Source organism: Oncorhynchus clarkii, chromosome 4 (genome assembly GCF_045791955.1).
Source record: "Oncorhynchus clarkii lewisi isolate Uvic-CL-2024 chromosome 4, UVic_Ocla_1.0, whole genome shotgun sequence".
Lineage (NCBI taxonomy): Eukaryota > Metazoa > Chordata > Actinopteri > Salmoniformes > Salmonidae > Oncorhynchus > Oncorhynchus clarkii.
Genome location: NC_092150.1, coordinates 32455368 through 32472294, shown reverse-complemented (window position 1 = coordinate 32472294; position 16927 = coordinate 32455368). Strand labels below are relative to the sequence as shown.

Below are 16927 nucleotides of genomic sequence, written 5' to 3'. Positions count from 1 at the left end.
CCGGTACCGCTTGCCGCGCGGTAGCAGAGAGAACAGTCTATGACCTGGGTGACTCGAGTCTTTGACAAAAAAAATTGGGGCCTTCCATTCCGAACAGGTTCTCTTGGAATAAGGTAAGGGTAGTAGCCGAGAACAACATTCCTCTAGTCATCTGCCTGGTAATAACCAAGCAGCGATGGGAGCCAACTATCACAAGTGTCAGAAGTCAAAACCAGCTATCTCTTCAAACATGTCTCCTCCTGGGTGTCCTAACAGTGTTTTTATGCTGAGGACACATATTCTAGACGTGTGGTTAATTTGAATCGTGCAGACTGACACTCTATAACCTGAAGGATCCTTTAACATGTTGAATGGATATGTAAACATGTGATGCCACATCTAGACTTGTTGTCCCCAGGGGGCTCGGTAGGCTTACTGTACGTGACGTGAATGTGTTCGGCGATGGAGGCGGGGAGTTGTGAGGACTGCGTCCGCTTAAACTCATCTGGAAAAGATTTGGGTCTACTTCTTTCTCTCTCCTTGAGGCGGTGTTGTGCTCCTCTGCATCCCTGCAGCCCACTTTATCCAACCCTGATTACTATCGTCCTATGAAGCCGTATCTGCCCCTGACGTCTTATCTGCCTGCTGTGTTCTGCGGGGCCCATTTGAGGTGTGTGTGTCTCGGTGGGTGTGTGTGTGACCTGGAGTTGGAGGTTGGAGGCAGACTGATTAGCATCAGGTGCAGTGGAGAGGCTCCCCATCGGCCCTCAGATCAGCAGGGTGAAGGCCGGTGGGGCCTGTGATAAGAGCAGTCAACAGGTTCCCTTCTTCCCCTCTGTCTGAGCAGTGATCCAGAAAGAGCCATGATACAGACAACACACACACACACACACACACACACACACACACACACACACACACACACCTCTATCTGATGAAGCTAGATCTTAATGTTCATGGGATAAGTTCCAGGCTGCGCAAGGCTTTTCCAACAGCCTTGACTTTTCAGTGCTCGGCTAGTGCTGTCTGTCTGCTGTAGACGAGTGATGATTGTTTTGCTGAGCATCCTGTGTTGAGCATGCAGGGACATGTTTCCCCAGGCCTAAGTCTAGAATATGGCAAGTCACCCTTTGGTTATTTCAACAGTATATCAACCCAGCTACAAAGGGCTGATTGTATTGAAAGGCATTATCCATTATTACAGGCAGCTGCTCCAGCCAACTCTATTTCTGTTATGATAAAGTGTCTGCTGCGTTCATGCTGACGTTGATTGCCTGTTATTATTATTTGCAAAGGGAGGGAGAATGTTTTGATAAGATTACTCTTACTAGCTGGCTAATTGAAGGATGTTTTGAGTTAGCTCGGAGTCACTGAGGACTTTTAGGCTCATAATTAGTTCTGTCAATGAAGGAAAACGCCCTGGTCCTGGTTCCTGCTGCCGGGGCTACTGATGGCTAGAGGTGTGTAATGGTGTCAGGTCTGACTGACTGGATGGAGGTGTAAAGAGAGAGGTCTCTGACAGCTTTGTTCTACTGCTGGGGTAAAGAAAAAGTTTCATACCAGGAGGCTGTACATACATTGTTTATGGAAGCATCATTATCTACTGTGCTGATGTATTGATGAATGTGTGGTCATGAAATTGCATTCTGAATGCTCGACGCAGGCGGCTGGCCGAATGCCTTGAATCGTCCTGTAGTTATTACTGTCTGGCAGAGAAGAATGTCTCACTTGGAATATGTTTTTCGACATACCTTAATCGACAGACATAGTTCTTGTTTATTGCAATTGCATCATCCTCCCTTTGCGTATTTTACGGAAAATTTACGGAAAATCTGTTAAGATTGCCTACAGTAATGATTCATTAACTGAAATAGTTTTGTATTTAATGGAATGGTATTTTCCTTGTTTACGTACATGCTCTGACCAGTCACGGTATGCCATCTGGGATTGGCCTGGCGGGCCGGGGCTGGCAACAGCTGTCGTCCTGTGAGGGTTGTGTGAGGGGTTTGATTTCAGCGTAACGTGATAGGTCCAGACAAGTCTCCCCCCACAGTCCTGTCCGCACCTCCCTCCCTCTCCGTCCCTGGCCAGTCACTAGCATGGCTGTGTCTCAAATGGCAGCCTATTCCCATCCCTATATAGTGGACAGGGCCCTGGTAAAAAGTAGTGCACTATACAGGGAATAGGGTTCCATTTGAGACTGTAATGGACCCAGGACACACAAATCCCTGGACCAGGCTCCCCATCATCAATCAGGCAGGGCTTCCTGGCTCCTTCTGTGACTCTCAGAGCCTCTCTACAGGGGTATCTGGAGGTGCCTGGTAGCCTCTATGTACATCCCAAATGGCACCCTATTCCCTATTTAGTGCACTACTTTTGACCAGGACCCATAGGGTTCTAGTCAAAAGTAGTGCACTACATAGGGAATAGATAACCATTTGGGACTCACACTCCATGTGTACTTCGGGGCAGGGCAACGCCACCTGATCCCAGCCTGCTGAACAGGCGTGCAACTGGGCTGTAGGGGCTTTGATCCCAGGGCCATCTTGTCCTTCTGTCTTCACTCCCTGGCTGGGCCGTTCCTGCTGAGACCCCTGGTTTCAGACACACTTTGCAGCCTCCCTGGGCCTTGCCTGCTGTGACATGGTCTAAATCACATGAATCACATTATCACAGACTGAGGACTGTAGAATGCAGAGTATAGACAATCCCAACGCTGGACAGTGTTTATGTCGGTCTATCTGCTACCACGGCAATGGGCCAGATGGAACCCGGATGGAAGGCATCTCAGTCTCTCTGTGGGCAGATAGAGACACACAGCAGCTGCTGCTCAGCTCGCCTCTGTCCTCTACACATCTGACTGGTATGTGAGGGGATGGGGAGTTGGCACTGGGAGTGTGGACTGGGACTGGGAGTGGGAGTGTGGACTGGGGGTGCAGTGGGAAAGTGGCTGTTGGTTCCAGTTCTTCCACATCTGATAGATTGGTATCACATTATCTCCCGCTGGTCGTTCAAGTTTAGCTTCCCACATTGGTAAGTGTGAAAGATCATGGATTGATGCCGTCCTCCGTTGATCTATAATGTCTGGAAGTTGACTGGCTAAATGGTCTCAAGGTGGACATTGAGAAGCATATTCTCCAGGTATTTCTACGTGAGTGACCCTCCCATCGGCGCATTCAGTCTGACATTAGAGAGGGTATCACGACACTGTTAATGTGATTATGTTGGACTCTACTGCACTAATTCTCTTATCCTCTGCCATTCTGTCTCCCCGCAACTGTGTTTATGCCTTATTGCCTTTGCTTTTCTGGTGACTCACTTGTTTTGGAATTGTTTCTGTCTGGTGCTAAAATTCCATAACTTTTACAGATCTCTCTCGGTCTCTCTCTTTCTCTGTCTGTCTGAATGTCTGTCTCTCTCTCTTCTCTCTCTCTCTCTCTCTCTCTCTCTCTCTCTCTCTCTCTACCCCCCTCTCTCTGTTCAAAGCCAAGGCCCCTGAAGCCAGCAGAATGAGAGCAGGTATGATTGTTTCTGGGTTGCCGTGCGTTCGGTTATTCTCCCAGGAGGGATGGGGATGATTTTTCCAGAGTCTGGACAGAGGGGGAGGCTTAAGTAGACTAGATGCTCATCTAAGATTTTCCACGTGGACAAACATGAAGAAAGGAGTGAGAGGAAAAAAAGGTAGAGAAAGCTGTGGGAGACTTGTGGGGCTTTCGCCTCGCTTGTTGTGTGACTGCGTGTGTGTCGAGCATCTGCCAGACTTGTGTGACTGTGTGTGGAGCGTCTCTGAGCCAAGCCCCCTTGGAGATAAGCGTACTGTAACTTCTTCCATTCGTTGTTCTCCGAGTTCTTTTTTATTATGATTATTGCAGCACTTTTATGGCCCATACCGCTAAACACTCTCATTGTCTCTCCTCCCTTCTCCTCCTCCTCACTTCTACAGGGTCTTAGATCTGTGGGAGATTATGATCAGGAGGCTTTGACGACATGCATCTACTCTCTCTAGGACTATTCTCTCAGCTGGCCTAAAAATGTGTCAAAGGGATACAACTGTCCACTTTGACTATCAACAGCCTGTCACAGACAGTGGATACACATTTCACTTCATCCTGGAAAGTTCTGTTGAGGCATAAACTGGAGTGTTTTAGAGATGGTCAATGGGGGAGATGATGTAAGGAGACTGGGTCTGGCAAGGTGGGGTGTGTGTGTGTGTGTGTGTGTGTGTGTGTGTGTGTGTGTGTGTGTGTGTGTGTGTGTGTGTGTGTGTGTGTGTGTGTGCGAGTGTGCGAGTGTGTGTGCGAGTGTGTGTGTGCGAGTGTGTGTGCGTGTGTGTGTGTGTGCGAGTGCGCGCGCTTCATATCATGTCTCAGTGACAGCATGAAAAAACCCAGAAGGAGAGAGAAAGTGTGTGGGAGTGTATGATTGATACAACTGAATAACTTTCTGTCTGTCCAATGCTGTAGTTTGGTCTGGTTCAATGGAGTTTCTGTTGTCTGAGCTAACAGTTCTGCTTAAGCGATTTACCGGCTACTTTAAAGACGTTGTCTGCCTCATGAGAGTCTGAAGAATTTAATCATTGTTTATGTTTAACTGTGGTTAACCTTGGAATATATCAACCATTACATCTTAAGAGCCTATCCGTAAATGTAACAGACCATATAAACATGGCAAAAGGTTTTCTTCAGAAGATCAGTATCTGAGGTTTGAACTATGCAGAGCCGTGAACAAACAACTTGTTTGTACGTACATGCTCTGAACATTTTCTTGGCTCTCGTATACAACTGTAATGTCATGAAACTCCCAGACACAACGCGCATTCGTGTGTTCATTGACGCTCCCTGTACTGTGATTTGAAATGTGCTGTCGCCAGTTGCGACTTAAAAAACAAGGAGTCTTCCCTCTTTTTTGACATCTGAACCTGCCTTGACTGATTGAGTTAGGATTGATTTATGGCCAGTAAATGTTAATAATATGACAGTGACAGAACTCCTTGTGGGTGATTTACAAGCTCTGTCCAGTCACACACAGGAAGAGCTTAATATGATTAGCCTGGGAATAGAGTTAAAGCTAGACGGAACGAAGACAGATAGAGAGAGATGAAGTGAAGGAAGGTTTAATAAACTGACAAGTTAAACTATAGTTCCCCCTCTTTCCCCTGTATCAGTATATCTCAAAACTAGATGTGTACTGTATGGGATAACTTCTCAGAGTGTATTTACCCCCAATAGTGGAGGCTGCCGAGGTGAGGACGGCTCATAATAATGGCTGGACCGGAGTAAAAAGAATGGCATCAAACGCATGGAAACGATGTGTTTGATCTATTTGATACCATTCCACTCCAGCCATTCCGCTCCAGCCATTACCACGAGCCCATCCTTCCCAATGAAGGTGACACCAACCTCCCGTGACGCCCAGGTAACCTTGCACAGCGCATATACAGATGAAGTCAGACGTTTACATACACCTTAGCCAAATACATTTAAACTCAGTTTTTCACAATTCCTGACATTTAATCCTAGTAAAAATGCCCTGTTTTAGGTCAGTTAGGATCACAACTTTTTTTTAAAGAATGTGACATGTCAGAATAATAGTAGAGAGAGTGATTTATTTCAGCTTTTATTTCTTTCATCACATTCCCAGTGGGTCAGAAGTTTACATACACTCAATTAGTATTTGGTAGCATTAAATTGTTTAACTTGGGTCAAACATTTCAGGTAGCCTTCCAGAAGCTTCCCACAATAAGTTGGGTAAATTTTGGCCCATTCCTCCTGACAGAGCTGGTGTAACTGAGACAGATTTGTAGTTCTCCTTGCTCGCACACGCTTTTTCAGTTCTTCCCACACATTTTCTATGGGATTGAGGTCAGGGCTTTGTGATGGCCACTACAATACCATGACTTTGTTGTCCTTAATTGCCACAACTTTGGAAGTATGCTTGTGGTCATTGTCCATTTGGAAGACCCATTTGCGACCATGCTTTAACTTCCTGACTGATGTCATGCGATGTTGCTTCAATATATCCCCATAATTTTCCTTTTTTATGATGCCATCTATTTTGTGAAGTGCACCAGTCCCTCCTGCAGCAAAGCAACGCCACAACATGATGCTGCCACCCCTGTGCTTCATAGTTGGGATGGTGTTCAAGCTTCCCCTTTTCCTCCAAACATAACAATGGTCATTATGGCCAAACAGTTCTATTTTTGTTTCATCAGACCAGAGGACATTTCTCCAAAAAGTACAATCTTTGTCCCCATGTGCAGTTGCAAACCGTAGTTTGGCTTTTTTATGGAAGTTTTGGAGCAGTGGCCTCTTCCTTGCTGAGCAGCCTTTCAGGTTATGTCGATATAGGACTCGTTTTACTGTGGATATAGATACTTTTGTAAATGCTTCCTCCAGCATCTTCACAGGGTCCTTTGCTGTTGTTCTGGGATTGATTTGCACTTTTCGCATCAAAGTACGTTCATCTCTAGGAGGCAGAACGCGTCTCCTTCCTGAGCAGTATGGCGGCTGCGTGGTCCCATGGTGTTTATACTTGCGTACCATTGTTTGTACAGATGAACGTGGTACCTTCAGGCGTTTGGAAATTGCTCCCAAGGATGAACCAGACTTGTGGAGGTCTCCAAGTAAAGAGGCACCGAGTTTGAAAGTAGGCATTGAAATACATCAACAGGTACACCTCCAATTGACTCAAATGATGTCAATTAGCCTATCAGCTTCTAAAACGAGTTTTAATGACTCCAGCCTAAGTGTATGTAAACTTCCGACTTCAACTGTACCTGTAAGCCTGGGATATCAACGATTCAAAGTTTGCCTGAGTTGGAGTGACCATATAATTCTGTGGGAGTGACCTACTGAGTAAAGTATTTGTCATCAATTAATTTTTGCAACTCACACGACTGTGAGGTGTGGGAAAAAGGGTTAGGGTGAAGTGATTGGTTGGTAGATTAAGCCCATGCCTATGCGCCAGAAGTTTCTCTCCGTCTTTCTGTATTGGCTAATGAAGGCCAAGTTTGACGCTTTGATGAACCAAAGCGTCAAGTCTTTCCACATTTGCGCGGAAGTGTCTGCGAACAAGACACCTTTTCTGCAGTCAAATGACCAAATCACCCTCTAGTGGCCTCATGGGTGGAATGTTATTAATATTTTTCATAATTGCATAGTTAATAAACATATATTTATTTTAAATGCTGAAAACCCGGTGTTTCTATGGCAAACGGTTTTGTTATATTTCAGTCTTCTGTGATGTATATTAAATTTAATATTGGGATACAAACTCAAAATGTAATACATTTCAATTTTATAACTGACATAGTACAGGTGTCTTCTTTTTTTTAAGACCAAAACCATATGTGTGAGGTGTATAATTTTGTTTCAAAGTAGATTTATTTAAGACTACCAATGAACACTCTGTGTAACCATGATTTATCCCACTGCAGTAAAAGGTTAACTCCCAGGTAACAGAACACCTCTTCCAATCTGATAGTGGAGCTTAGCTCATAAAACATTGATTGTGATAAAGTTGTGGCCTATTTATCAAACAGCTGATGGGGGGGGGGGGGGGGGATTTTAACATGTCTAAAGCAGGGTCTGGTTTCAGTGAGGCCTTCAGGCCTCTAAATCACCAGGCTAGATTTGGTCATGGGGACCCAGCCTAGGCCAGCAGTGCAGGGCAACAACACACGTCCCAACAGTGGGAGTTGACTGGAGTTCTCCTCTCCCCGTCACTGACAGACGGCAAGAATACAATTTAATGTCAGTCTGTAAGCCATAGCTGAAGCCGTAGCTCACGCACGCACGCACGCACACGTCAAGGAGAAGGGAAGACATAGCTCGCTCATAGCTCCACACTGTGGAGTTGTGGGTAACAGAGGCTTGCTCCGTCGCTCGTAAAAAAACAAACAAAATGTTTTTCCTCAGCGCTCCTAACAAAGCCTCCAGTGTGTGAGCGTTCAGATAGCAGCGTCCAGAGAGAGACCACGTATTAGAGCTGAGTTACTGCCTTCCCCGGCGATTCACAGCTCACGGTCATACAGGCTCATTGAGATTATCAGTACAGTTAGTGTATATAAACACACAAAAAATAAAAAGACAACAATCCGTAACATTATAGCTCTGTAATTGAGCAGGAACAGTCAACAGAGTGGTCTGCAATGTTTTGATAACATTGAGACCACAAAAATAGCTGCAGTAAAGAAAAAGCTCTGCTATTTGCCGAGTGAAGCAGCTGTGTGAAATGAAAGGGGCTGGTGGTTTTAATGCACTGTAGTTGACCCTACGCTGACTCTTACATTTTATACTGTGGGTTCCTCCCCTTAGCTCTGTAAAGGTTCCGGTTCCTAATTTCGGTGCGTTTCGCAGTGTTATGCTGTGTTACTCCCACACCTGGTGGAAATGGCTCCAATCATAGCAATGCTAATGACAACAACCGCAAGTTGATGTAAATTGTAAATGGCACAGTAATGTCACTATTCCTGCATTTATCAAGTTGCAGTTGTTGACATAAGCGTTTATGACATGCTTTTGTACTGCTTATGACCCCTTGACTTTTTTCACATTTTGTTACGTTACAGCCTTATTCTAAAATTGATTTAAAAAATCCTTCATCAATCTACACACAATACCCCACGATGACACAATGCAAAAACAGGTTTGTAGAATTCTTTGCAAATGTATATGGGAAGAAATGGCACATTTACGTAAATATTCAGACTCTTTACTCAGTACTTTTTTGAAGCATCTTTGGCAGCGATTACAGCCTTGAGTCTTCTTGGGTATGATGCTACAATCTCTGTCAAGTTGGATGGGGAGCATCGCTGCGGAGCAATTTATGTTCGATCAGGTTCGAGACTTGTCCGAAAGGCACTCCTGCGTTGTCTTGGCTGTGTGCTAAGGGTCGTTGTCCTGTTGGAAGGTGAACCTTCGCCCCAGTCAGAGGTCCTGAGTGCACTGGAGCAGGTTTTCATCAATGATCTCTCTGATCTCTCTGTAACGTAACAAAATGATGAGATAGGGAAGGGGTTAGAATACTGCCTGAATGCACTGCATGTCCTGCTTTCTCCTACCCCAAGGACCCAATTGAAAATACAGGTTCTTCTGGGATTTCTGTCCTTTAACAATACTACTTTTACCCCATTCCATCAATCACGGGGGTTGAATGTCATGAAGTCCTTATGTACTGTAGGTACCCTTCATATAAAGTGTTATTTAATGTCCTCTAACCTTTTCCTGCTGTCGTCCTGTTCCCAGGTGGAGCTGCACCTGAAGCCCATCCAGTCCCTACTGATGCACCAGAAGCCCCTGGTGTTTGTGCTAAACTCCCCCCAGCCTGTGGTCTGGGACATCAGGACAGAGAAACTAGCCCTGGGCATCAAACACATCTTCCATGTAAGTCAAGATTGAACTAAATTCCCCTACCAATCTCTCGCTCGCTCGCTCTCTCTCTCTCTCTCTCTCTCTCTCTCTCGCTCCTTCTCTCTCTCGCTCTCTCTCACCCTCTGTCATTCTATTTCTCTCTGTCACTCTCTCTCTCTGTCTCTCTGTGTGTGTGTGTCCCACTCCATTAGGTCCATTTCCAATCTCTCTCTCTCTTAGTCCACTTGCTTCCATGTATTTATTTCCTCATACCATTCTTTATTAACATTCAGGCGTCGTCCACTTTTCTCCGTGAGACGTTAAGGAAGCAATTCTTTTGCAGAGGAAACCTGTGCTACGTTATGGTCTAGACGAGAAGAGCTCTCAGCTGTTGGGTTACAGATTTATCATGTGTTACACACAGTCTGTGGACAACAACAACCCCAGTCTGTGGACAACAACAACCAACCACACATGCAGGCAAACAGACAGACACACACACACTCTCCCACATGCCCTGTGGTGAGACGTTAATGTCTGTGTGGCAGTAGTTAATGTGTAATGTGCAGCAGTGGTTTATCCATGGATACAGGCTCTTCCTTACACTGTGCAGACACACACCCTTTCCACTTCCTCTTGTTGTAAACCCTAATAATCAGTGACAGACATACACCACTTTAATGGCTAACACACCACTGCTTTGGGACTTTGTTGCTATCAACCCTCAAGTGATTAGTGAACTCTTGTTTACATGCCAAATGATAAGACTATAGGTTGGCATGGACTATATGTTCCCAGATCTGTTTAAGTGCTGTCTTGCCAATTCCTACGGTCATTGTCACACCAGGCTACATTATGCTACGCTCATCCAGTGTCCCATAGAGAGTTGTGTGCTGGCCGGAAACCCTCTGACACAGTCGGGGATGAAGCGTATTTATACTAGAAGATAAAGTGGGTCGGTGACATCAGCTCTGTTGGCACTGGAGTCCCTAACAACATTGTTTTTCAATCTGGCTTTTAAACAGTGGAGGGCTGTTCCCTCCCTCCCTCCCTCCCTCCCTCCCTCCCTCCCTCCCTCCCTCCCTCCTCCACTTCTTTCTCTCCCTCCCTCCCTCCTTAACTCCATCCAAACAATCTTGTTGATGGCTGGGCAGCGGTACAAATCATCCAGGGCGTCACACACACACACACACACACACACACACACACCGATGGGGAGGAGGTTTCTTGAAGGAATATTGGGAGGCAGCAGGCCCCAGCAGGCCCCCTGGACAGCTAGCCATATTTAGTAATGATACCAGAGGAGACCAGAGGGCTTCTCTCTCGCTCTCTCTCACTGTGAGACTTAATGAGAAAATGAGGGTAAGACACTGTATCACATGAGACAATCCCAGAGAAATTAGTGCATGGCTTAACTCAACCATGCTGCTCTACACTGTAAGCCTGGCTGGATCTGTACACTCTTCCACTCCTCCTGTGCCATATATGCTGTGACCATGTTCATGTAGCTTGTGGTTCTTCTGAAATAATCATTGTTAACACCATAGCGTTCCACAAGAATGCGACATCAGGCACTAATTCATATTATTTCCATATGTGGCGGTGATGTGTTCTCATTGCATGCAAAACATCCACCATGTAAACCAGAGTCCATACAATATTTAACACAGACATTCATACACACGCATGTACATGCGCACACACACACGTCCAAATTTCTCAGAGACTGAGCCTGAAATCCGACCTTCGGCGGTGGGACGACCTTGCAAAAAGAAGACTTTAGGACTCCGTCATCACCTCTGTGTTGAGTAGGATTACTGTGATTATGTGAAGTTAGCTAGCTGATGTGCTAACATCCATCCACCTTCTGTTTCCCAGCATATTGCCTTGAGCAGATAAACCATTATAGCCATATTACAGACCAGACCTGGGTTCAAATACTATTTGACATCATTCCAAAAACATCCGCTTGGGATTGTTTGAGTTAACTGGCGCAATGGAACCAGTAGAAAAGTTGCAAATTTCAAACCCCGCCCATCTGGCTCTCCAGGCAGGCTAATACAAGCACTTAAAGAATTTGAAATATTTCAAATAGTACTTGAACCCAGGTCTAAAACGCAAACCCCAGCCTCAGTCTGTCTCTGTCTTAACTACAGACTCAGGTTTCACTGTGACACCCCTAGTGAATACATCAAACAGTGTGACAACACGAGAACTAAATTCCAGTTATTTCCTGTACTAAGTGGAAATACTTCCATGTAAGATTGAAAACGGGGATGTAGTTCATTCAGATGAATTGGCATCCAGGCTGCTTACGTTTTCAGAGCTGTAAACTTGAATTCGACCTGCGGTTAGAGCCAGTCTTCTCTTGTGTGCATCCCAAATGGCACCCTACTCCTATATAGTGCGGGCTCTGGTCAAAAGTCGTGCACTATATAGGGATAGGGTGCCATTGGGGATGTCGTCTCAGAGGGAGCCATTAGCAGGTCAACAGTGTAGTGAATGTCTCCCCATCAGACATATAACAGCTGACAACAGCCATGAAGCCCAGCCCACAGCCTACAGTACAGTACTAGGCTAGCCTACCTTATTCTGTAGTGTAACTAATGTTGTTAGACGTTGGATCTGACATGGGGCCCTGTGCCTGCTTTCCCACTGTCAAGGGGAGGGATAGGACTCCTCCCTGGTGACAGTTTTACTGTTCAGGGATATTTTAATGTACACTCATAAGATTTACAGTATCATATACAGTGGGGAGAACAATTATTTGATACACTGACGATTTTGCAGGGTTTCCTACTTACAACGCATGTAGAGGTCTTTTTACATTTTTTTATCATAGGTACACTTCAACTGTGAGAGACGGAATCTAAAACAAAAATCCAGAAAATCACTTTGTATGATTTTTAAGTAATTAATTTGCATTTTATTGCATGACATAAGTATTTGATACATCATAAAAGCAGAACTTAATATTTGGTACAGAAACCTTTGTTTGCAATTACAGAGATCATATGTTTCCTGTAGTTCTTGACCAGGTTTGCACACACTGCAGCAGGGATTTTGGCCCACTCCTCCATACAGACCTTCTCCAGATCCTTCAGGTTTCGGGGCTGTCGCTGGGCAATATGGACTTTCAGCTCCCTCCAAAGATGTTCTATTGGGTTCAGGTCTGGAGACTGGCTAGGCCACTCCAGGACCTTGAGATGCTTCTTACGAGCCACTCCTTAGTTGCCCTGGCTGTGTGTTTCGTGTTGTTGTCATGCTGGAAGACCCAGCCACGACCCATCTTCAATGCTCTTACTGAGGGAAGGAGGTTGTTGGCCAAGATCTCGCGATACATGGCCCCATCCATCCTCCCCTCAATACGGTGCAGTCGTCCTGTCCCCTTTGCAGAAAAGCATGCCCAAAGAAGGATGTTTCCACCTCCATGCTTCATGGTTGGGATGGTGTTCTTGGGGTTGTACTCATCCTTCTTCTTCCTCCAAACACGGCGAGTGGAGTTTAGACCAAAAAGCTATATTTTTGTCTCATCAGACCACATGACCTTCTCCCATTCCTCCTCTGGATCATCCAGATGGTCACTGGCAAACTTCAGACGGGCCTGGACATGCGCTGGCTTGAGCATGGGGATCTTGCGTGCGCTGCAGGATTTTAATCCATGACGGCGTAGTGTGTTGCTAATAGTTTTCTTTGAGACTGTGGTCCCAGCTCTCTTCAGGTCATTGACCAGGTCCTGCCGTGTAGTTCTGGGCTGATCCCTCACCTTCCTCATGATCATTGATGCCCCACGAGTTGAGATCTTGCAGGGAGCCCCAGACCGAGGGTGATTGACCGTCGTCATCTTGAACTTCTTCCATTTTCTAATAATTGCGCCAACAGTTGTTGCCTTCTCACCAAGCTGCTTGCCTATTGTCCTGTAGCCCATCCCAGCCTTGTGCAGGTCTACAATTTTATCCCTGATGTCCTTACACAGCTCTCTGGTCTTGGCCATTGTGGAGACGTTGGAGTCTGTTTGATTGAGTGTGTGGACAGGTGTCTTTTATACAGGTAATGAGTTCAAACAGGTGCAGTTAATATAGGTAATGAGTGGAGAACAGGAGGGCTGTGAGAGCCGGAATTCTTACTGGTTGGTAGGTGATCAAATACTTATGTCATGCAATAAAATGCTAATTAATTACTTAAAAATCTTATGTGATTTATGTGATTTTCTGGATTTGTGTTTTAGATTCCGTCTCTTGCAGTTGAAGCTATGATAAAAAATACAGACCTCTACATGTTTTGTAAGTTGTAAAACCTGCAAAATCGGCAGTGTATCAAATACTTGTTCTCCCCACTGTATATACACTGAGTTTACAAAAAATTAAGAACACCTTCCTAATTCAGTTGTACCCCCCTGCCACTTTTGCCCTCAGAACAGACTCAATTTGTCAGGGCATGGACTCTACAAAGTGTCCAAGGTTCCACAGGGATACTGGCCCATGTTGACTCCAATGCTTCCCACAGTTGTGTCAAGGTTGCTGGATGTAATTTGGGCGGTGGACCATTCTTGATACACACAGGAAGCTGTTGAGCGTGAAAAACCCAGCAGTATTGCAGTTCCAGACACAAACCGGTGTGCCTGGCACCTACTACCATACCCCGTTCAAATGCACTTAAATATTTTGTATTTCCCATTCACCCTCTGAATGGCACACATACACAATCCATGTCTCAATTATCTCAAGGCTTACGAAATCGGTCTTTAACCTGTCTCCTCCCCTTCATCTACACTGATTGAAGTGGATTTAACAAGTCACATCAGTAAGGGATCATAACTTTCACCTGGTCAGTCTGTCATTGAAAGAGCAGGTGTTCATAATGTTTTGTACACTGTGTGTGTGTGTGTGTGTGTGTGTGTGTGTGTGTGTGTGTGTGTGTGTGTGTGTGTGTGTGTGTGTGTGTGTGTGTGTGTGTGTGTGTGTGTGTGTGTATACACTACCAGTCAAACGTTTTAGAACACCTACTCATTCAAGGTTTGTTTTTTATTTTTTACAATTTTTTACATTATAGAATAATAGTGAAGACATCAAAACTCTGAAATAACACATATGGAATCATGTAGTAACCAAAAAAGTGTTAAACAAATCAAAATATATGTTATATTTGAGATTCTTCAAATAGCCACCCTTTGCCTTACTGACAGCTTTGCACACGCTTGGCATTCTCTCAACCAGCTTCATGAGGTAACATGGATTGCATTTCAATTAACAGGTGTGCCTTATTTTAAGTTATTTTGTGGAATTTCTTTCCTTCTTAATGCGTTTGAGCCAATCAGTTGTGTTGTGACAAGGTAGGGGGATATACAGACGATAGCCCTATTTGATAAAAGACCAAGTTCCTATTACGGCAAGAATAGCTCAAAAAAGTAAAGAGAAACGACAGTCCATCATTGCTTCAAGACATGAAGGTCAGTCAATACGGAGAATTTCAATAACTTTGAAAGTTTCTTCAAGTGCAAAAACCATCAAGCTCTCTGATGAAACTGGCTGAGGATCGCCACAGGAATGGTAGACCAAGAGTTACCTCTGCTGCAGAGGATAAGTTCATTAGAGTTACCAGCCTCAGAAATTGCAGCCCAAATAAATGCTTCACAAAGTTCAAGTAACAGACACATCTCCACATCAACTGTTCAGAGGAGACTGTGTGAATCAGGCCTTCATAGTCGAATTGCTACAAAGAAACTACTACTAAAGGACACCAATAATAATAAGATACTTGCTTGGGCCAAGAAACACAAGCAATGGACATTAGACCGGTGGAAATGTGTCCTTTGGTCTGGAGTCCAAATTGTAGATTTTTGGTTCCAAACGCAGTGTGAGACTCGATGTGAGTGTACGGATGATCTCGGCATGTGTATTTCCCACAGTAATGCATGGAGGAGGTGGTGTTATGGTGTGGGGGTGCTTTGCTGGTGACACTGTCTGTGATTTATTTAGAATTCAAGGCACACTTAACCAGCATGGCTACCACAGCATTCTGCAGTGATACGCCATCCCATCTGGTTTGGGCTTAGTGGGCAAAGGGTGGCTATTTGAAGAATCTGAAATATAAAATATATTTTGATTTGTTAAACCCTTTTTTGATTACTACATGATTCCATATGTGTTATTTCATAGTTTACTGAGATTAGGAGCACTCCCTTTAAGAGTGTGCTCCTAATCTCAGCTCGTTACCTGTATAAAAGACACCTAGGAGCCAGAAATCTTTCTGATTGAGAGGGGGTTCAAATACTTCCCTCATTAGGGGGTCAAATACTTCCCTCATTAAATTGCAAATCCATTTATAACATTTTTGACATGCGTTTTTTTGGATTTTTGTTGTTGTTATTCTGTCTCTCACTGTTTAAATAAACCTACCATTACAATTACAGACTGGTCATTTCTTTGTCAGTGGGCAAACGTACAAAATCAGAAGGGGATCAAATACTTTCCCCCTCACTGTAGATGACATTCTCTTTATGGCCTGGCAAGTTATGCATATACTGTAGACACGTGAAACCTATGAGTCATATCTAAGTCCTATTCCGGCACATTCACGGTGAGGTGAATGTACCAGATTATCTGTCTGTCTGTGAAGAGCCACTCTGGTCCTTAGCTATGGCAAAGTAAGGTTAGCGTTGAGTTGTGTGTTTGAGTGACATCCCTGGGTCCTCTGGCTGTGAGCAGAATGAGCTGCCTGTTACATCCCATCTGTAAGGCCAGCTCCTCTCCTCAGGTTCAGGTTGGCTCCACGGGGATGCCTCGTTAACATGCCGCCATGATGGAACCCAAACACTGACCGGTCTGGACAAAGAGACGGGACGAGCTGCTGAGAGAATGGACGAATCCCCAATCCTCTCACACTCAGTCAGTGTTTCACTCTGCATCCCTGGCCCGTAGCTCTGCTCACATCAACTGCAGTACACGTGTCAGAGTCTGACAGTCTGACCTGCAGAAGAAGACTGCAGTATAAATGCAATATCTGCATGTCACAGCACCTTCCTCAACCCATAGTAACCAGATCAGAACCACACTTATACTCTCACTGGCGGTATTCTTTACAGTCTGGAGGACTGTATGTGTACTGTATGTGAAGCCTGAGCTAGTGAGACAGAGTGCCAAGTTCAGCTTGCGCACCACCGGCCACATTTGAGTAAACCCTCTTGTAGAGTTGGAGAGGAGCTGGTGTTGTGTGGTGGGTATGCAGAGTAACAGAATGAACAGTAATGGTTTTTAGATCTTACCACCTCAGACCCTGAGGGTCTAGCCACACAGCCAGACCTCCTCTACGCTGTTCCCCCATTAGATTGACTATATCCTGGGGCTAATGGGGCCCTGAATCAACTCTGAATCTGCCCTGAATCAGCGCTGCAAGGCTTTGTTTCCTGGTCCCTGGTTCTAGGGTCCACAGATGGACACATGGGCCCTGGAACCGCTACAGTTCAGCCCTGCTCTGCTCTGCCTGGTGAGCACACTGTTGCTGTTGGCCCGCTGGACCCTCCTGCCTGCAGCGTTTTCAAATCCTTGGCCTCAAATCCAGACATTCTGTTGTAAAACATGCTACGCAGCACTCCCTGT

General features: G+C 45.1%; 1 protein-coding gene across 1 annotated transcript in view; it reads left to right on the top strand.

The window, feature by feature from the left end:
- LOC139406729 (transforming growth factor, beta receptor III) overlaps window positions 1-16927 on the top strand; it is a 131685-nt gene that overhangs the window by 57287 nt on the left and 57471 nt on the right. Inside the window, exon 4 of the mRNA XM_071149700.1 lies at window positions 9225-9362. Within this exon, the coding sequence (XP_071005801.1) occupies window positions 9225-9362 (138 nt within the window). The remainder of the gene's footprint in view (window positions 1-9224; window positions 9363-16927) is intronic.